At 54.9% G+C, this 20,283-nt stretch overlaps 1 protein-coding gene across 1 annotated transcript in view; it reads right to left on the bottom strand.

Moving 5' to 3' along the window:
• Nucleotides 1-833: 833 nt before the first annotated feature.
• PLXNA2 (plexin A2) overlaps nt 834-20,283 on the bottom strand; it is a 208,770-nt gene continuing 189,320 nt past the window's right edge. The window contains exons 19-32 of the mRNA XM_070397301.1: nt 19,976-20,119; nt 19,441-19,675; nt 17,312-17,454; nt 16,428-16,696; nt 14,577-14,643; nt 14,254-14,400; nt 13,495-13,654; nt 13,092-13,195; nt 8,681-8,780; nt 7,577-7,767; nt 6,101-6,270; nt 3,126-3,338; nt 2,346-2,496; nt 834-1,342 (exon numbers count right to left, since the gene is read on the bottom strand). Coding sequence (XP_070253402.1) covers nt 1,247-1,342; nt 2,346-2,496; nt 3,126-3,338; nt 6,101-6,270; nt 7,577-7,767; nt 8,681-8,780; nt 13,092-13,195; nt 13,495-13,654; nt 14,254-14,400; nt 14,577-14,643; nt 16,428-16,696; nt 17,312-17,454; nt 19,441-19,675; nt 19,976-20,119 — 2,190 coding nt within the window. The 3' untranslated portion in view covers nt 834-1,246. The remainder of the gene's footprint in view (nt 1,343-2,345; nt 2,497-3,125; nt 3,339-6,100; nt 6,271-7,576; nt 7,768-8,680; nt 8,781-13,091; nt 13,196-13,494; nt 13,655-14,253; nt 14,401-14,576; nt 14,644-16,427; nt 16,697-17,311; nt 17,455-19,440; nt 19,676-19,975; nt 20,120-20,283) is intronic.

The following is a 20,283-nucleotide window of genomic DNA, read 5'->3' as shown; positions in this document are numbered from 1 at the left end:
CCCTTGGCTTCGGTAACCGATGCTCTGCAGGTACTGCTTGCTGTAAACATGGTTGGATGTTTGACTCTTGTTTTCTAACTGTGAAAACCACCAGCGGATTGGAATGGAATCCAAAGCCAAACACTAATGCTCCCACAAGGAACCTCCTGGAGGCCTGGCCCCGTGCCTCCAGTCCCTCTCCCCAGGGTGCCTGGTTCAGGACAGTGACTGATGTGAAGGCGGAGCTGCGCATGTCCTCAGGGAGGCCAGTCATTTGGTCTGAGAGAGGCCCACCTCTCCCCCACTTCCGCTAGAAACTTTGGGGAAACCAAAGGGAAAGGTACCAAAGATCAGCTCCTCCTTTGTTGAGGTTTGGGATTAAATAAAACACACACACAGAGACACACACACAAAACAAACAAACAAACAAACCAAAAAACAGTAGCAAAAAGCATTGGTACTCTAGAGACACATCTCTCGAGAGATGAGAATATACAGGTGTGTGGTCTGTAAAGCTCAATTCCCCATCCGCCAGGCTGAGCTGCTCCACGGCTTTGCAGTTGGCGCAAAGTTCTGTAGTTCCCACGCTCTCTGGCTGCCGGGATAATTCCAGGTTTTACTGGCCTCTAGTTTTGCAAAGTGTTTGGTGCAGACGTGTGCTCATTCTTCTTCTCCTTTTTTTTTAATGCCAAGGGAAAAGAAACAATTTCCCCTCCGATTTCTCTCAGCATCTTTGTAGGTGTGGGTTTTTTTTTTCCTGGCATTTGGAGACAGGAGTTAGATAAGGAAGGAGGGCAGGGAACAAGAGAAGAAAGGGGGGATAGAACCCAGAATTCAACAAAAGTTGGACGGGATTAACAGGGAAGTGTTTTGTTTTGTTTTATTTCTGGTTTTCCTTTTTCTTAAAAAAAATTAAATAAAGTTCTCATTATTTCCCCAATATACATCAAATGAGTTTTCATGCAAAGCAGCAGTCACAGAGGCGGAACCGTGTCCAGCTGGCGCCTCTCAGCTTGAAGAGCCGCCTCCTCCGCGGCCCTGCTCCTCTCCTGTGCGTCCTGGGGTGGACGACGCCCATGGTCTCTCCCTGCAGGATCCGTCTGGCCTGCGAGGAGACTTGGCTGGCGTGGCTCCCCTCACCCCGGGATGGGGTCTCGGGGGACAGCAAGCTCTGGGGTCCGATCCCCTTCACTTGTCCTTCCTTCCGAGACGCCCAGTGTCACAGCGTTCACGGGTCCCTCTTCCCAGGAACGGGAGGCTCCGTCTCTCAGCTCTCGATGGACATAGCATTTATGAGCTGTTCCACCTTGTAGGCCAGCCGCTGGCGCCGGGCCTGCTCGTCCTGCTCTAGCGCCCCGATGAGCTGAGGAACAAAGCAAAGGCGGGGAGACTTCAGGACTCAGGAGAGGAGACGCCATTTCCGAATCTTCCATCCTTCTATCTGCCTTTCCCTTCTGCCCTAATGAGCATAACCTTAAGTAATGTATATGCTTAACTGACTATGTCTGTATATATGCATTTATATATGTATGTGTGTATAGATGTATATATTATGTATGCATGTGTATATATGTATGTGTATATAGTGTATGTTATGTATGCATATATGTCTATAGGGACCCTGGACAGCACAGGGATTAGGGGTGCTGACCTCCCAGATAGAAGATTCTTGTATAATTACAGTCAACCCTTTGCATGGGTGATTCCCAAAGTATAGTTCATCTCCAAACAACGTGGGTTTGACCGGTGCAAGTGAGCGGAATTGTGGTCAAGTGAAAAAAATCCACGTGCAAGTGGATTGTGCAATTCACACCATGTTTAAGGGGCAGCTGCGTAGCTAAGGTGTTTGAAAGAACATCTGGCATACAGGAAGTGCGATGCAAGCGTTCGTTATTGTTATTACCATCATTATCATTACTGACACCCCTTTCAGGCACAATGCTCATGTGTGACAGGTGAGTTCCCCGAAGCTGTCCCGGGGAACTGCCACTCATGTGAGGGTCCACCTGCGTCTCTGAAAAGTAACTGGAGGGCTGTGCCCAAGTGCGCACCGACTCGTTGTTTAAGGAAGAATGAAATTAACCGCACAACACTTTCCACTGGAAAACAACAACATTACTAAAAGTGTTATTTATTGCGTGATGACGAGTGAAAGACGAGGCGATGTGTAAGGAAGTGCTGGCTGGGTGAGTCGGGGCTGCCTTTGGAAGGATGCGGGGGAGGGTTTGGAGCGCAGGGGTTTTTGCCTCCATGAATGTGTTTTCTAAAGGACCCTCTGATGCTGCTATTTCAGGAAGAGCACAGGCGTTTGTCTAACCGCCTGGCTTGCTGCGTGTGGGCGTCTGTGCCCCGGGGCCCTGTCTTACCTCCTCGCTGTACTTGCTGACATAGGAGTAGATCTCATTGAGGGCACTCAGCATGTGGAACTCCACAGCGTGCAGGCGGGACTGCTCGGCGAGGTAGGCGTTCATGTCCTGGTCGCTGATGGCGGGCAGCTTGGCGATGTCTGCATAGTATCTGCAGTGCAGGGGACAGGCTCCTTGAGGGGGGCTTGCCCGGACCCAGAGCTCCTCGCGAACACGAGGAGTCCCCATTCACTAGCGCCTTCTTATTTCTCTCCTGATGTGGCTTCCTCTGGCCTCTTGCCTCAATCTGAGGCCCCCTAAGGCCAGGTTCCATCTAGCTGTGAGCTCCTGGCTGCAGTGCCCCCCAGTGGTGAAAAGCCCAGACTCTGAGCAGAATCCTTATATTCAAATCTCAGCTCTGCTACCTGCTAGCTGTTTGACCTTGGGCAAGTGACCCACCCTCTCTGTGCCTCAGTTTCCTTATCAGTAAAATGGGGATGATGATACTACCTACTTCACAACTGTCGGATATTTTAAAGGGACGGTACAGACAAAATCTTTATCTCAGTGCTGGGTGCTTAGCATGTGCTCAATAAATGGTAATTAGGATGATAACGACCTTGACCTGATTTCAAAGGCCAGAAAGCTTCCCTTCCTCCCCCCAGCAGGCAGTGTAGACAAGGGAAAGGATGGAGCAGGTATAAAGGTACCACACACAGTTGTGAGTGCCGGGTCAGTGAAAGCCACAGGGTGGGGACAGGAGCAGGCAGCGGGCAGGGGCCTGTCCTCGGTGCCACTGACCTCTCCACCCAGCTCTTGTAGCTGGGGATGTCCTTGGCGTACAGCAGCTTGTTGGACGGGGAGTCCTTGCCCAGCCGGTGCTCAGACGTGGAGCAAGAGTCCATGAAGGTCTGGGCCACCACGGAGAGGCAGGCGTCCGTGATGCTGCCTTTGTGGATGTCAAATACGAACTGGGGGTTCTTGATCACGTTCACCCAGAAGCGCAGAGGGAGGCTGGGGGAAGAGGCGGAGCAGACCCTGAGGGCTGCACCTCGGCCGGCCGCACCCCTGATGCTGGCCACTAATATTCCTCCCTGCCCCCCAAATTCAAGTGCTCTCTCCAAAGGGCAAGGAATGGAATGACAGAAAACTGGTCCAGCCAGGCCTGCAAATTCAGCTCAAGCTGCTCCTGATCCTGAGAGAGAAACGGAGAGACGCCACGGCCCCCTGATGGGGCTGACCCTGCTCTCTAACAGCTGGGGGTGGGCCAGGGGCGTTCTGTTCCCTCCTGGCAGCCCGTTTCCAAGGGCCTCCGTGCCCCGGGGCAGCCCAAGTACAGAGAACGGCACAACTTTCTCAGGACTGCAAACAAAGCCACCAGGCTCCCTGAGTCCCTTCACAGTGCCCATGGCCATTGTCCGGAAGGCGGCAGCCGGCAGCCCCAGGCACAGCCTCAGAAGGGCACAAAGGGCGCCACCTGTGCTCCCCGCCCAGCCCAGGCCGCTTCCCAGGGCAGCCCGGGCTGCCTGGGCTGAGGAATGGGCTCCCCGGGGCCAGGTCTTTCAGGACTCTCCCCAGGGCTTTCCTGTGTCTCGGGCAGGGGCACAGGGAGCAGAGGAGGCCATTGTTGGCGTGGAAAGGACCCGCCGTAGCTCCGTTTTTCCCACCCCAAGAGGAACCCGTCAGTCCTTAGTCCTTAGGAGGGTCCCTTCGGCAAAGTGGGAATTCATCATCGGAGCAGAATGCATTCTCTCCGCTGCTCAGGCCAGGAGGAGGGTAAGCCCGTTTAGTCCCCTTCAAACCCGGAACAGCTGCTGTTTTTTCCTGCCTTTCCCAGCTCTGCCTTCTGCTCCAGCTGCCTCCGGGGCCTTAACTCTTTTGGCTCCTCTGTGGAGTGAGCTCTGTCCTCTGGCTTGTCCCTCGGGCTCGAGGTGATGGTCCAGCCACCCAGCCTACCTCTCCTCTCCTGTCTTTCCTCTTCTCTTGACTCCGATGGACCCCAAACTTTCCCGAATATCTTAGTCCTGCCAAGTCTTGGGAAAGATCTGCCTTACCCACTCCAAGCCCTTCCTTAAGGTTTTCTGATATCTTCCAAAATAAATGGTAATTAGCCTGGCTGGTGTGGCTCAGTGGTTGAGCATCGGCCTATGAACCAAGAGGTCACGGTTCGATTCCTGGTCAGGGCACAGGCCCAGGTTTCGGGCTCCATCCCCAGTGTGGGGTGTGCAGGAGGCAGCCGAGCAATTATTCTTTCTCATCATTGATGTTTCTATCTCTCTCTCCCCATCCTTTCCTCTCTCTGAAATCAATAAAATTCTATTTAAAATAAAAATATAGTCATGCGGATGATGATGACCTGGCTTCCCATAACCTGCGAGGAGCTGCCCCCACTGAGAGGTGACGCATGTCTTCCCTCCTCCCTCCGCCAGCAGCCTTGGGGACCTCCTGACAGTCTTTCTCTGGACATTGGCCGTTTGAGTCTGGGTAAGGGGACTCTCCCCACCACCGCCGCAGGGGAGGGAATTTCTATGACTTGGGCCTGGCCTGCCACCGGAGGCACCGAGATGGGGAGAATCCAGATTTTCTTTTGATTTCCCTGAATTTGCCTACTCCCCGTGCTGGACTGGGATCCTCCCACGCAAAGGAGACATCCATGGCCCTGCCCCTGGGGACACAGGCAAAGGGCCTGCCCCGGTGAAGTGCCCCGCGGGCTCCACACCCAGGAGCACGCGAGTCTCTCCACTTCACTGCCCTGCGATCAAAGCTGCAGGCTCCGAGGGGCCCAGCAGCCATGACACACCAGAGAAGGAAGGGACAGAAGAGATCGGAGTTGGGTATTTCCAACGTGTTTTGCTGGTTGCTAGGACTTTGGATTCCCAAATAACAGCCGGGGCCCATCTGTGTCGGCTCTGTTTTCTGACGAGATCGCTGACTCCAGACAGCTGTGTGGGCTGCTTGCCCAACCCCACGCCTGGACCTCCCCTCTCTAGTCTCTGTGCTCTTTCCCGGAGGAAGGGTTTTGACTCTGACTCCTGGCCAGGCCCGATCGGACCTGAAAGCCAGCCCTTCGCTTGGGTTTTGGTTCAGGTTCAAACCCAGGGGAGAGAGGTCTCATGCCAGCGGCCTGTGGGAGCTGCCTCCCGCGCTGGGTCTGGCTGCGGAGGTGACTTCCAGGGAAGAGAGGGCAAGCCTGCAGGACATCTGCCCGCTGCTTGCTGACAGCCACGGGGTAAAAACTTGGCCTTCCGGGACCAGGTTTGCAGGGACCTCCTCCTGATCCGTGGTCTCAAGTCTACAGCAGGTGTGAGCTCTCTCCGGAGCGTGGGCCACCTTCCTCGGGGCTCTCGGCTTAACTCAGGGCTCCCAGATCTCAGGAAGTGCCTTCGACTCTGTCCTACTCAGGGTGCCCGGCGCTGCCCGGGCTCTGAGGCTCTGCTGCTAGTTCTCAGATGAGGCGCTTTGCGTAGGTTCCCCCAGCTCCCTTTCCCTGAGAACAGACACCTCAGAGTCAGGGAGGAGGTGCTTCCTGGGGAAAGGTCTCCACCTGGAAGGGCAGAGCTCAAGTGTGCGTCCTGGCGCCGGGCCCCAAGCCAGGCAGGCCCCCCTCGGCGGCAGCGGGGACCATGGTGGCTCTGCAGAGCATATGTGCGCTATTTGCCCAAGGCGCCTGGGCTTACCAGCCACCGCCAACAGGCTCCTTCGTCTCCCTGGCCCCCGCTGGCCCCAGCCCCTCCCACACACAGCTTGCGGCCTCCCCAGGGCTGCCCGGGGGTTACCAGTTGCTTTTCCAGGTGTGCCGCACATCTGTGTCGTGGATGCTGTGTCTGTCTGCCTGCTCATCCAGGAAGTCAAACATGTACTTGATGGCCAGGGGGAGGGCGCTGCCCCGGTGCACAGTGCTGAACAGGGTCTCGAACAGGTCGTCCACGAACTTCTGCAGGGTGCCCTGGGGGAGGGGCAGGGGGAGACGATGAGGTGAAGGGGAGGGGAGAGAAGGGGGACAGCAGGCAGCAGGCGGGCAGACCAGATGGTGCCTTGGACCCATCCCGCCTTGGAAATTTGTCTGTGACTCCAGCCTGAGCAGACGGTGGAGGGGTGGAGGGTGGGGAGGTGACTGTTGGGATGTCAGGGAGGCAGGAGGGACGAAATGGGCTTCAGATTCCCGAGAAGCTCTGCTCCAGCATGCAGCCACAGGCCACATTTATGCAGTGTCTGTGCCAGGAGGGAAGACAGCGAGAGCTCAGAGTCCAGGCTTCCCATGGGGAAGGGGGTGCAGGCTGATAGGAGAGGGTGTTTGAAGAACCAGCCAGAAGACTGGGAGCTTCCTGGCAGGGGCATGGCAGGGCCGCAGAGGGTCTGATAGGTGTGAAAAGGCTTATGATGTTTAGGGGCCTGGGGTAAGTGGTGTCTGGAGTCGGGGCTGGAGTGAAGGGTCCAGATCTAACCCTCAGGCAGAGCCCTGACCCACAGGGCCTTTGGAGGGTGTCTGTGGAGGGACAAGGCTGGGCCTGGGTCCCACAGTTCGAGGTTCCAGGAATACCTCTGCCAGCCAGGAAAATGTCTAACCTCGGTGTCTCTTTGTTGGCCTCTTTTAGGCAAAGCAGAATTAAAGACATGTGGCTGGATGGTGTTTTTTGGTGCCATATCAGGAAGCAGGTCTGAGAGCTAGAACCCGGATGCCACTGTGCTGGAACTTCAGTGGCATTTTTGTGGGGCCAGTGGGGGGAGTATTTGAAACCTAGCCCTGCCTGGCCTACGTAGCCATGTGGTGGCCACACTGACAGGCCTATTAGTTCTCTGCGAGGGAAGTGGGGAGCAGCTTCACATCACAGTTTCCAGCAATGCAGCCCCCCCCCCCCCCCAACAGGGGCAGATGGGATTGGGGAGGGGGGAGGAGCTTTCTCTGTGATTATTGGCAGGACCAGGCCTTCCTTCGTGCTTTCCCTCCCGTTGTGGCCAGCAAGTGGGCAGAAAAGGCTGCGATGGTGAGAGCCGGCATATCTGTCCAGTCAGCACCAATAAGAAAACCACAGTCTGTTCCTAAGGGGCTCGGGCAGATGTGGAGAGTGATGCTGGGCCTAGGAGAGGGCCAGGAGCAGCAATTGGGCTATGATTTTTGCCAAAGGGAAGAAAACAGCGGTGGCTGGTCCCCTGGAAAGCCTGCCGGGAGGCCTGGGCCTGCTCCTCCTCTGGGTCCCCTTGAAGGACAGACTCCATCATGTCCTCCCTGGGCAGAGCAGAGCAGGAGTTACCTTGGTGGCCAGCAGCCGGGTCAGGTAGATCTCCGACACCATCTTGCTGCCCCGGTCTCCCTCCTTCTGGTCTCCGTGGTCGTGGTTCTTCACCAGGTGCCACACCTTGACCCCGCTCTCCAGGTCTGGGGTGATCATGGGGGCCCGGGACCGCAGACTGTCGGGGCTGCCTGTGTACCTGAAGGAGGAGTCTGAGGAGAAGGGGGCGGTGGAGGCCTGTGAGCAGCTGATTGCACCATCCTTGCCTGAAGAATCCTTCTAGAACCCCTGCCCGCTTGCCACACCCACTCGGAAGAAACCAGTTTTGATTGGAAGGGGACTCTTGGCTCCTCCTGTGGCGGGGAGTGGTTAGGGATTCTTGGTTGGCATGAGGACAGTCTGTGAGCTTTGTGTAAAAGAGGATTTAGGAATTCTGGGAGCTGGAGAGACCCTGGGGGATTTCGGAGTCCCCCGCCCCTGATGCTTCCAGCCAAGATGATCAATAGGTAAAATGTCAAACAAATATTTCCGCGAGGGCCTGGAGGAACCTGATACTCGGGAACTGTGAGCTGTGATCCTCCCTCTTTGCAGTTCATGGGGCCCAGAATCGGAACGGCCAAGGCCTTTGGAGCCGCTGGCCTCCGTCCTGAGGTGTCCTTCAGCTGGAGAGCCCAAAGCCTCAGTGCACAGGTGGATCCAGAGGAAACAGAGTAAGAGCAGCACCGGAACCTCATCCCCAGAGGGCACGGGGGGCCCTAACGCTCCTCAGTGTGGACAGGCTAGGACCGTGAACCGACTGCTCAAACTGGGACCCTTTTGAGAGCAAACGGGGCACTATTCCCACTCTCGCCAGGACAACAGACATAGACTGGGATATGTGAACCTCCCCCATCCAGGTGCCCTTTGAGCTCCTTCACCAGGCCTGGGCTATCGAAGGAAGAGCACAGGGTGCCACCTGCTCCCACAGCTCTGAGGAAGTGGGCTGCTCTGGGAACCACTGGACTAGGGAGGGAGGGAAGCTAATGAGCAAAGGCCTCTGACTGGAGGCCAGCAGCAGCCGGGGCTTCCCGCAGTCAGAAGGGACAGCGAGTGGTCCCTGGAAGGTCACAGGAGACCGGGCCTCACCATATCTGCTGATGGACGTCCGGGAGATGCTGGCAGAGGCGGGGATGTTGTAGGAGGAGGTCTGTTTGGGGACCAGAGCCACCACCGATCTGTCAGACACCTAGAAGGGTAGGAAATGTACAGTGCGGGTGACTGTCGGTGTCTTGCGAGACTGAGGAGACAAGCACTTCTACACGGTTACTGAGAAGATGTGGAGCAGAGTGCAAGCAGGTCAGGAATCCCAGAAGTACCAGATTCCTGCCCTTCAACATGGCAGCACTCCCACCTGTGGCTACTGAGCCCTGGGAGTTCGGTTAGTTCAAACCGAGATGCGCTGTAGGTGCCTGAACTGACATGTGCTACAAATGAATGTTCAGGCCCTGGCTGGTGTGGCTCAGTGGTTAGAGTGTTGGCCCATACACCAAAGGGTCGCAGGTTCGCTCCCTGCTCCGGATCAGGGCACATGCAGGAGGCAATTAGCCGATGTGTCTCTCTCACATCGATGTTTCTCTCTCCCCCTGCCTCCCTTCCACTCTCTCTCAAAAGCAATGGAAAAAATATCCTCAGGTGAGGATTATTATATAAATAAATAAATAAGTGTTCGGTATACACTGGGTTTCAATGACTCAGCATGAATAAAAAAAAATACAAAACTATCTCATTGATAATTTTTATATTTACTGCATGCTGAAATGCTAACTATTTCAGATCAGTTGGGTGAAATAGATATATTGTTGACATTAATTTCATCAGTGTATTTTTAGTAAAAATGTAAATGTGGCTTGCATCATATTTTTATTGGGCAGTGCTGGGCTAGAACCGGCCCCCTTCAACCTTGTGAGTTACGGACAGTGATTCCCATTTTTCAGAAGAGGGAATGGAAGCATCAAGGGGATAAGCAGCATCTTACAAGGTCACACCCTGAGCACCTGGAGAGACACCGTCCGCAGCCAAGTCTGCCGGCCCCAAAGCACCGGTTCTCCTCATTACACCCTCATTGGGATTTTATTTCCAGTCACACTGGTCTGAAGTCCATTTTCCTTTCTGGCTCGGATTTCTTTCTGGCCCGGGTCCTACAACGCCTGGGCCACCTTGAAGAGTCCCTCACACAGAATGGCTGCTCTTGGCGACTCAGAGAAAAAGACGCTGTCTTGCCCAGTTCTCTGCGAGGGTGCCCAGCGCAGCACCCAGCCTGGGGGGCAAGGGCTGATAAATGAGGAGCCATATTGAAGACATTTGGGGCCATTGTGATTTAAGATTACCCTCCATCCAATAAAAACGGAGAATCCCCAGAATTGTGATGATCCAATTAAACCCCTAACGCAGAGGGAATAAAATAGCTATAATAATGTTATGGGCCATAAAACATTCCTATTAAACCATTTTTTATTTTAACAATTTTTATGAACTTTATAAGTTTGATTTATAGCTGCACGAGTCATAAAACCATCTTTCTGGGTCTTAAATTGTCAGTCCTTCTCTCCCACCAAAAAAGAATTAGATGTTGGGAAGTCGAACTATAAATGAACATTAGCGCTAACGAGATTCCCCAATAGCTGGTTTTAGTGGTGGTGTTTAATTTTACCCTCCCCATAAATCTGCAGGAGCCCAGGAAGATGTTAACATCTCTCTGTTAATTAAGATTATGCAGATTTTCTGCCCTGGGAGCTCCAAGGACCTTTGACTCCGGGGAGGGTAACTAGAGGGCAATCTTTGACCAGATGGCCTAAAGCTGCAGGGTCCTGCCTGGGCCCAGGCCCGAGAGGTGCCAAGCTCCCTGATGCCCAGCCGAGCCGCCCTCAGGACCTCCAGCAGTTTGCAGCATCAGCACCAGGTCTGGAACCAGGGGGAACTCTGCACTCTTTCAGGAACTCTCCTTGCCCCTGACGGCCTAGAAATGATACTTTGAAAGCCTGGGGGCAGGAGGTTACACCCTCAGAAAGGACAGATTATCGTTTACTGCTTGTTGTCACCTAAAGGAAGAGTCACAGATGCCACCGAATGAGCACAGTTCGACTCAATTCCAGGTCTCGTCACCAAATCTCTCGTCCTCAGTCTTTCTCTTGGCCAACAGGCAGTGCGAGTCCATGGTCAGGATGCCTGGCTGGGTCTGACCTCGGCCCTGCCACTTCCTGGCTACATTATTCCGGGAAAGCCACTTCACCGCTCCGTGCCTCAGTGGTCTCTTTTGTCCAAGGGGATAATCATCTTGTCTAGGTTTGTTGTGCAGATTAAAGGCTGCGGGCCGAGCCTGGTGCCCTGCGAGCACTCGGTGAGAGTTGGCATTAGTGCTGTTATTATGAGCAGTGGCATCATCTCCGGCCCCCAAAAGGGAGGAATAATCCCTGTGGTCCCCTGTCACTCAGGGCTAGCATGTGGGAAGTGCTGCACATTCAGTAAAGCTCAGTAAATATTTGAGGAATGAATGAATACATGAATGATAAATGGCATCAGGGAATTGGAAGTGCTTTGTGTGACGAGCACTGTAAGAATAGAATACTCCATTCTTCTGATCGAGGGCCATCGGACCGACAGCCCAGTCACAGTGTTAGGGCATCACGGGCAGAGAAGAGAGGCCTCACTCCTGCCCTGGAGACACTAATAACTCAGGGGCAGGATGCTTACTCTGCTTGGCACTTTCTTCTCCAGCTCAAATTGGTTCATTACAACTGTTCTGCAGAATACATTAAGCACCGCGAAGCCGGGGTGGGTGGGATCAACACGAATGTTTGTGGCTCCGTGGATGTGAGTATGCATCCTGGGCACCTCACCTGTTGTTTCTAATCCTTCCAACCGCCTTCACAGTTGGGTTGTTATGTTCATCACACAGATGAGAAGCCCGAGTTTCGGAGAGATTAAAGTCACACCACCGGTGAGTGGGGAAGCAGGGATTTCAATAAGTACAGTTCGCAAAGCCCTTTCTCCTCCCACTACAGCACACTCCTCCGACCTGGGGCAGGGATGCAGGCCCATAGGGGGGTGCAGCTTGGAGAGGAGTGGCTCAGGGGTTCCCCAGTGCCCCTGGAGGCACCCAGTCAGATCCTGTGGCTGTGAAGGTCCCCGATCTCCTGGTCATTGGCAGCTCGGTGCCTCAGAGCCGAGCCTGCCAGGCCCCGGCACCCTCCCGTGTGAGGCGCGGGCATAGGAGGATGTTATTAGTCAGGCAGTCCCAGCGGGCCTTGCAGCCTCAGGCACTTCCTCTGGTTGGTTTAATTTCCCTTGGTGTCTCTCATTTTCAGCTTCTATTTTATAATTTTTCCTGAATCCCCACCTGCCTACCTGTGCTTACTCTTACAGAGGCCTGAGCCCGGAGTGGTTACCATGGGAGGGGAAGGAGGAGGGGATACCTCCTGGATCTTTTCTTCTTTTGCTGGGATTTTTTAAAAAAAATTTATTTTCTTTCTTTAAAATGTATTTTTATGTTTGTTTGTTTGTTTGTCGCTGTTGTTAATCCTCACCCGAGGATATTTTTCCATTGATTTTTTAGAGAGAGTGGAAGGGAGGAGTAGGGACAGGGAGAGAAACATCGATGTGAAAGACACATCCGTTGGTTGCCCTGACCAGGACCAGGGATTGAGCCTGCAACCGAGGTACATGCCCTTGACTAGAATCGAACCCTGGACCCTTCAGTCCATAAACTAACGCTCTATCCACTGAACCAAACCGGCGAGGGCTGGGATTTGGGGATTTTTTTTTTTATTGTTCATTCAACAGGCAGTTGAGTTCTGCCAGTGTGCTGAACACATTACCTGCTGCATTTAACCTATTCCACAGGACTTTAAGGGGCAGGGATCACCATTAACCCTATTTTACAGATAAGGAGGACGAGAGCTTCAATCATTTCCCCAAGGACGTCATCGAGCAAGTGGCAGAATGTAAGACCTGAAGTCAAATCTATCCCAGTGGTCGGCAAACTGCGGCTCACAAGCCACATGCGGCTCTTTGGCCCCTTGAGTGTGGCCACAAAGTTTCAATCGCACTGTACGCGCACGCCTGCACGTGGTATTTTGTGGAAGAGCCACACTCAAGGGGCCGCAGTTTGCTGACCACTGGTCTATCCAATTTCCTGCTTTGCTGTGCTCTAGAAGCGTAAACTGCCTTAGGCACCTACAGTGGTTACCTTCTAGGGGGACTTTACAACATGCAATTTCCCTGCAGAGGCAGGGCCTCCAGGATAGCAATGCCTGGCCTCACCCCAGGCCAGTCAGTCAGTTTCTCAGGTGGGCCTGGTGCTCATGTTTGATAAGTTCCCCCAGTAATTCTAGTGGGCAGCCGTGGCTGAGAGTCACTGCTCTAGGATCCGGGAGAAGGCAAGATCAGAAAACCCCTTTTAGGCTTTTCAGGGCCGAGGAGCCAACCTTGGAGGGGAGGGGACATTTGGGACAAAGGTCCTGAAGCAAAGCCGCCTCCCACACCGAGAGGTCCCCCTCACCTGGTAATGCATCAGTGTGTTGAGCCGCTTCCAGTCGCCCTCGATCTTGGTGGTAATGTCCTCGTCTTGCAGCACGACCCTGGCGATCCGGCCTTGACGCCACTCTGGGTGGAGGGGTCACTGTGAGGGTGTGGGGCTGCCAGCCAGGATCACCCAGTCCTACCTTCTCTAGGGACCTGCAGCCCCAGCTCCCTTGAGCTGGTGCAATGGTAGCACCTAAGGCATCTAGGCCTCCATGGGGTCCAGACCGCTGGGCAGACGTGTGGGCCTCACCAAAGGCGGCCCCATCTGAGCAGTAGTTCAGGCTGCCCCTCACCCAGTCACGCCACAGCCCAAATGCCCTACCTGGAAGCCACCCCCCTCGGGCCCCCACCTGCCCCACACTCCAAGCCAGGCCTCCTACCCAAGTCCATGTCCACGGCCCTCGGCCGCTGGGAGTAGGGCACGTTCTTGTAGATGGCGTCGAGGATCTTCTCCTTGACCTGTGTGATGGTGTCACAGTTCAACACCTTCACTGGGATCTCCGGACTGTTCTCATTGTCGGGGTTGACGCAGTTCAGGATCTGCAAGTGGCCAGAGAGGGGGAACCGGAGGGAGTTGAGGGAGGAGACGAGGTAACTCTGTCCAAGGCCCCCTCCCTTCCTGGGCACGTGGGGTGCCTCTCTGTCTGTGCTTCACTTTCGTTCACCTCCCTGCCATCTGCCAACAACAACCTGAGCCATTCTGCCCGCCTGCTCTTTCTCAGAGAACCGGGACTCGACTTCCTAGCTCCTGGATGGCTGGGGGCTGCTGTGACCCTGGACCCAGGCGTCCTGGCTTCTGAGATGGCTCCTTCCCCGAAGCTTCTCTATCAGGAATCCATAGACTCACGCTCTTTCCCATGATGCCAATTTCCTCATACCTAAGGGTGGGTGATATGTTTTCTCCACCCTATGTTGTCTAGGGTAAACTGAGGCACCAAGAGCACTTTGGGCCCACCAACTGAGATGGCGAGAAGGCACCCAGGGGGTCTGCCTGCCCTTGGTGCACGTGGACTTGCTCCCAGGCCGGTCGGTCTCCTGGCCTCTTTATCGACCCCCTCAGACTGGCTGTGTGGCCAGAGGGTGAGGTAGAGATCAGGGCAGGGGGTTGGCGCTGTCCCCCGAGCTCCGAGCCTTCTCACCAGGGTCTTGTACTCGATCTGCTGGCGGATGAGCTTGTCCTCGCTCAGGGAGTAGCGGGCCTCGCCCGTGATGGCGTCGATGGGGCCCTTCTCCATCTGCTGCTTGATGGCGCAGTAGAGCATGAAGAGCGGCTCGGCTGCGCACTCCTGCGGGCACAGGCGGGGCGGGCGTGTGGCAGCACCAGCCTCCTCCCTCCTCTCCCGACCACCTGGCCAGGTGGGGCCCTGCTCCTGAGCGGTCCCCATGCAGCCCCGGGGGCAGGCCCAGAGGAGCGGCCCCCCATCTCGCTCTCAACGGCGGCTCCCGTCTCACTCCCACTCACCTTCAGGAACTTGTGCAGGAGGAAGGCAAACCAGTTGGTCAGCATCTTCTCAGCCACTGACTCTGTCCTGGGGAGGAAGAAGGGACAGGGACAGACCTTTAGGAGGGGTCTCAGGGCAGGGCCTGGTTTGCTGGGGGCACGGAAGGACACAGGGCTGAGAGCCAGGACACCTGGGTCCTAGCAAACTCAGCCAGTAACCACAGTGGGACCTTGGGCCAGAAAGAAATTTCTTCTTTCCGGGCCTCAATTCCCCGTGATGGAGGAGTGGTGCCGCCGCCTGCAGATAAAGGTGCCCAGTCCCCCATCCCCCAGGGCCACAAAGAACCAGTTCTCCCTCCTCCCTCCTGTCCCTCTGGGATTGCTTGCATGCCGGAATACTGTACTCCAGTTCACACGTCCAGAAGGTACCTGGTACCTGCCCTCCAACACTCAGAGTCAGACTGCCTGGGTTCAAATCCTGGCTCTGCCATGTCCTGGCTGTGCGACCTTGGGCCAGTGAGCTCACCTCTATGAGTTCAGTTTCCCCATCTCTAAATCATCATCATCATCATCATCATCTATCCCACAGGATCGCTGTCAGGGTTGAATGAGTTAATAGATGTAAAGGGCTAAGAATACCACCTGGTATCCTGCCAGGTGTGGTCACTGGGGCCAGGGGGGTCTTGCATTCCAGCCCCTCGGTAGAGAGCAGTGTGTGTGTTTCACTGAGGGGGGACCTGCTTCTACAAGCACCACCCGTCCCCACCCCCATCCTGGGCTGCAGGTCTGGGGACTTGGGAAGGAACAAAGCAGCTGTGACAGGTCCTCAGCGATGGGGACGTGGAGGGGCATTTTAACTCCCCGCACGTGGTGCAAATTATACCCTCTGGTTGCAGTAAATCCCAGGCTTTGCCAGGCTGCTCAGCAATCAGGGCCTGGGAGAGAGTGCCGATGCGGGAGAAATTGCAGCTCTCTCCCGGGCCCCTCCCAGCACCCTCTCCTGCATTGTGCCTGAGATTAGCTCTAATTTAAATACAACGGTTCTTAATGAGAGTTACTAATGTTCAGATTGGCAGGATAGAGGCTCAGTCGTCATACAACAAAGCCATTTTTTCTCCCTTCTCACCCCAGTGGGGCCTGGAAGCCTGCGCCCTTGCTCGGAGGAGGCTAAAGGGAAGGTGGCGCCATAGGCGTGGTGCCTTCCAAAGCTGTGCTCTGCTTCCCAGAGCTCCAGAGGGTGAGCTCTAGGGATGGGCCCCAAGGGCTCCAGCCCTCTCCTCTGCCAGGAGAATGGCAACTGGGCAGGGGGCATGTGGTGGATGCTGGTGATTCAGGTCCAAGACGCTGGGCCCGGGAGGCACGGGCCACACCAAGTCGCTAGCCTGCTGCTGTCCACTAGGGCCTTCTGCTGGATGCAAATACTCTCCTTTGGCCGGGATGTGGTGATACTGGTGGAAGGTGGCTAGTGTGATGGAGGGGCTGAATGACACATTTTGTTTCGTTGTAATGGATGGTCACATGTGGCTACCATGTTGGACAGCACAGCTCTAGACACGCAGGGAGGGGCAGAGATGGTGAAACAGGTGCTCTCAGTGTCGTTTTATCCCGAGGAAACTAAACGGCAGAGGCCATGTCACCGGCCCACGTGTACACAGCCGAGTTCAAGCCCAGATCCGAGCCAAGGCCTGTGCTTCTCCATCAGGTTTAGCAGCTGCAGACACCCCGCAGTGCCTGGGAGATGGATTCTGTTCTGTGGGATGTGCGGACACAGGCCTTTCTGGGAGGAACCCTCTGGTACCATCTCCGGGACCTGCTCTCACGGGCGGTGTCCCTGATCATACCCGCCGCCCTCCGGGCCTGGCCTCAGCTCACCTCCGGAGCAGCAGCTTGGGGTGGTTCTTGTTCTCCAGGTTCTTGTCGATGAGGTCGGAGAGCAGCTGCTTGAGCACGTCGGTGGCGTACTCCAGGCGGCCCTGCAGGCCGGTCATGATGAGCGAGGCCACGTTGCCGCGGTCGCGCATGGAGAAGCTGCGCTGCAGCTCCAGGGTGCGGATGAAGGTCAGCAGGAAGACCTTGTTGTTGATGAGCTGGGCGAAGAGCTTCAGCGCCTTCTCCACATGCTGCTGCCCGTTGCCCTGCACCTGGGGCGGGCGGGACGGGGACACCCTCAGCGGACAGCTCCTGGCCTCCTGGCCCGGCTCTCCCTGAGGGTCTTCCCCCCACCCATGAGGATGTAGGCATGGCCGGGCTCTGAAGCCCACAGTCTGCTCTGACCTTCTCCTGGGTTGGGAGGGTTGGGCTCCAGGCGGGGCCCTGGGTGCAGATGCCATCCACCTGATTCTCCCAAGGACATGATAGGAGACACCCCACAAAACCGGCTCCGTTTACTAGTCTCCCCTTCATCTCTGTCCTGATTTATCATCTTCAATAAGACAAACCAACCAACAAACCTCACAGAATTCTATGCCTTTCCCTAAGCCACCTTAGATCCGTTGGAAAATGAGGCAGAATTGTAGTCAATGAATTCAGGTGTTCATTTAAAAGTGACAATGAGCCTCACCCTGGAGTCACCCCAGAGCCTGGGTGCCCCCCTGGCCGTGATCTTCCCAATTGGAACTGTGCCTGTTGGGGTGATGCTGTCACCAGCTGTTTCCCCTCCTCACTTTTCTCTGAGCTGCCGGGCCCCATCGGCCTGTCCTAGGACACTCAGGTACTGCGTCCCTACTGTGTGGCTGGGCCAGGGAGGCGGGTGTTACCTCCAGCTCCCGCAGGACAGGATGGTCCTCGATGCCGGGGAACAGGACGCGCATGGCATAGGTACGATAGTCCAGGTAGGGGATTCCTGAGCGGTCCAGGTCGCTGGTCAGCTCAATGATGTCTGTCTGGAGTTCAGCAAAAGCTACAAAAGGGCAGCAGAGACAGGGAGGCTCAGGATGGGAACCCCAGCAGAAAGGGGAAGGTGGGAGAAGAAGTTTGTGAAGAAGGAGGGGGGTCTGGGGTACAGACAAGGGAGGGTTATAGGGATACATCTCCAGAGGGGATGGGGTCTCTCCAGGCTGCTTTTCTTAGGTGGTGGGACTATGGGTGATTTCTATGTTATTTCCTTTTTGGTGTTTATCTATAATTTTTAATTTTCTTTGTATGTATGACAAGGAAAAGGAAGAATGCCGTGCTACAGGTGCTGAAAGCAGGTGAGTGGCCAAGCAAAGACCAAAACAGGAAGCTTTGACCCCCCCCACCCCCACCCCGCCCTTTCAAGCAAGAGAATTAATCAAGATGGAAAAGCTTGGGGGACAGTAAAAATCAAAACCACCATGAGATAGTGTGGCTATTACAAAAAAATGGAAAATCACAAATGTTGGCAAGGATGTGGAAATATTGGAACCGTCACATATTGTAGGGAGGAATGCAAATAGGTGCTGTCACTTTCGAAAACAATTCGGCAATTCCTTAAAAAATTAAACATAGAATTACCATGTGGCCCAGCAATTCCGCTCCTAGGTATCTACCCCAAAGAACTGAACGCAGGAGTTTGAACAGATACTTGTACACCCATGTTCACAGCAGCATTATTCACAATATCGGGGTGGAAATAACCCAAATGTGCAAGATGAATGGAGAAGCAAAATGTGGTCTATACAGTCAGTGGAATATTATTCAGCCTTAAAGTGGAATGACAGTTTGACACGTGCTACAACATGGATGAATCGGGAAGACATTAGGCTAAGTGAAATAAGCCAGGGACCAAAGGATAAGTACCATATGATTCCACTTATGTGAGGTCCCTAGAGTTGTCAATCTCATGGGACAGAAAGTACAATGGCAGTTGCCAAGGGCTGAGCAGAGGCGGTTATTGCTTAGTAAAAATAGTGTTTTAGTTGGGATTGAGAAAGTTCTGGAGAAGGATGGTGGAGATGGCTGCACAACTTGAATGTACTTAATGCCACGGAACCGGAGGAGGGGAGAGCCCTGGGGTGTAGAGACAGTGAGGGTTAAAATGGTAAAGTTTGTGTTATGTGCATTTTAACACACACACTCATATACATGAGAAACTGAGAACAAAACCAAACCCAGCCTTGGGGCACCCTGGCCATTTGGCCCTCAACCAACAGGGGAGCACCCCCTTGGCGGCAGGCCTGTCTGCTGGTACCCTCCTCTCCCCTCCTCCCCAGCCCTGGCACCGGGAGGAGCCCCTGACCACCTTTGCTCAGCCCAGCTCTTCCCTCTCATCCAGCAGGGGGCTTGTTTCTGATCCTGACGTTTGCAGCAAAAGAAGAAATGTTTTGATTTCTAATGGAAATGTTTACCCAGAGAGCTCACTGGGTCCTCAGCCCCCGGGGACGGCAGGTACACTCATTGCCTCACGGCTGTGGTTGCGTGGGAGACCGGAGATGGAAAAACACACACTCTCCACTCCCACACACGTCCATGGCCAAGGACACCACAAGCGCAGCTTCAGAGCGCTCAGCCTGCTGCACAGAAGAAAAACAAACCCTGGAGTGGGAGGCAGGTGAGATGCTCCTGCCGTTCCTGCTGCTGCCCCTGCTGCTGCCCCTTCCACGTGCCCAGGGCCTTCTGCAAAAGGGGCCAGGCCCTCCCACGTGGGGGATCGGGAGGCTGAGATTCTGATGGAGGGGGACTGGGGCCCTGAGAGGGAGATGAAGGCAGCCAGACTGAGGCACGCGTCAGGGCAGCGGACAGAACAATGAGATCAGGCCTGGGCCTCACTGTGGGCATTACCAGGACTTCTCTGGTCCCAACGGCACAGGAAACAGAGGTCAAAGTGGAGCACAATGGCTAGGGTGGGGAGGATGGAAGTAAAGATGAGCGCTGTTGGTAAGGAGGGAGGTGGTAAGTTCGCTAAAGACAGAGTGCCTCCACGCACCTTCCTTACACTCCAGGGCCACACGGGACTCCAGGTTGTCCATCTGCATCTGGAGCCTCTTCAGCGTGAGGTCGTTTTCTCGAGACTTCCGCTTGTAGGCGATGAGGACGATGATGACGATGATGAGGAGGAGGCTGCCGCCCGCCGCGATGCTGACGATGGCTGGCAGGGTCAGCAAGCTGTCTGAGACGACACTCACCGAGCCCGGAGAGAACACCATTCCGCCCACGTGAACCTGCGCATGGCACACACACAGACGCTGTAGAGCCCTGGCATGCCATCGGATCCCCATCGTTTCAGAAAGGACACAAGAGACCACAACCACACAGTGCAGTCTGTATTCAAAACAACATCCTGCTGATTATCTAGTCCCCCTCCCGCCGTTCTTGTGTTCTCAACTGCTATCCATTTCCCATTTTAAGGCAGGACGTGGAGAGGGATATGGACTAGAAGGAAGAGAGAGCCTTTGTTAGGGCAGATCACATACGTACGGTGAAGCGGGGAGGACATAATATGAAGAACAGGGAACACTCACCATGACCTTGTGCTGCCCCGTGAGGTTGGGGGGCTCGCAGAGGAGCTGTGTCTCGGACACAGTGACGGCACACGGGGTCTCTCCAATCAGCACCGTGTAATTGAGTTTGGCGCCTCCAGAGGCAGGAGGGCAGAGGTTTTTGCCCTGTAGATAACAGTCATCTTAATAGGAATAATTGACACATGCGCTCAGAAGTTAATTGCCTTTTTCAAAAAAAGGTGAAGGGGATAGATTAAGGAGGGAAGGGCAGCAGTGCAAAAACCAGTGGGTGGCTCCATGGTAAGTTTTGAGAGGACTTCAAACAGCCA

This window comes from Myotis yumanensis, unplaced genomic scaffold (assembly GCF_028538775.1).
Source record: "Myotis yumanensis isolate MYYU_CA2020_CCGP unplaced genomic scaffold, mMyoYum1.0.hap1 SCAF_17, whole genome shotgun sequence".
Taxonomy (NCBI): Eukaryota; Metazoa; Chordata; class Mammalia; order Chiroptera; family Vespertilionidae; genus Myotis; species Myotis yumanensis.
Note: the sequence above shows the minus strand (reverse complement) of the source record. Positions and strands in the feature narration are given on the sequence as shown.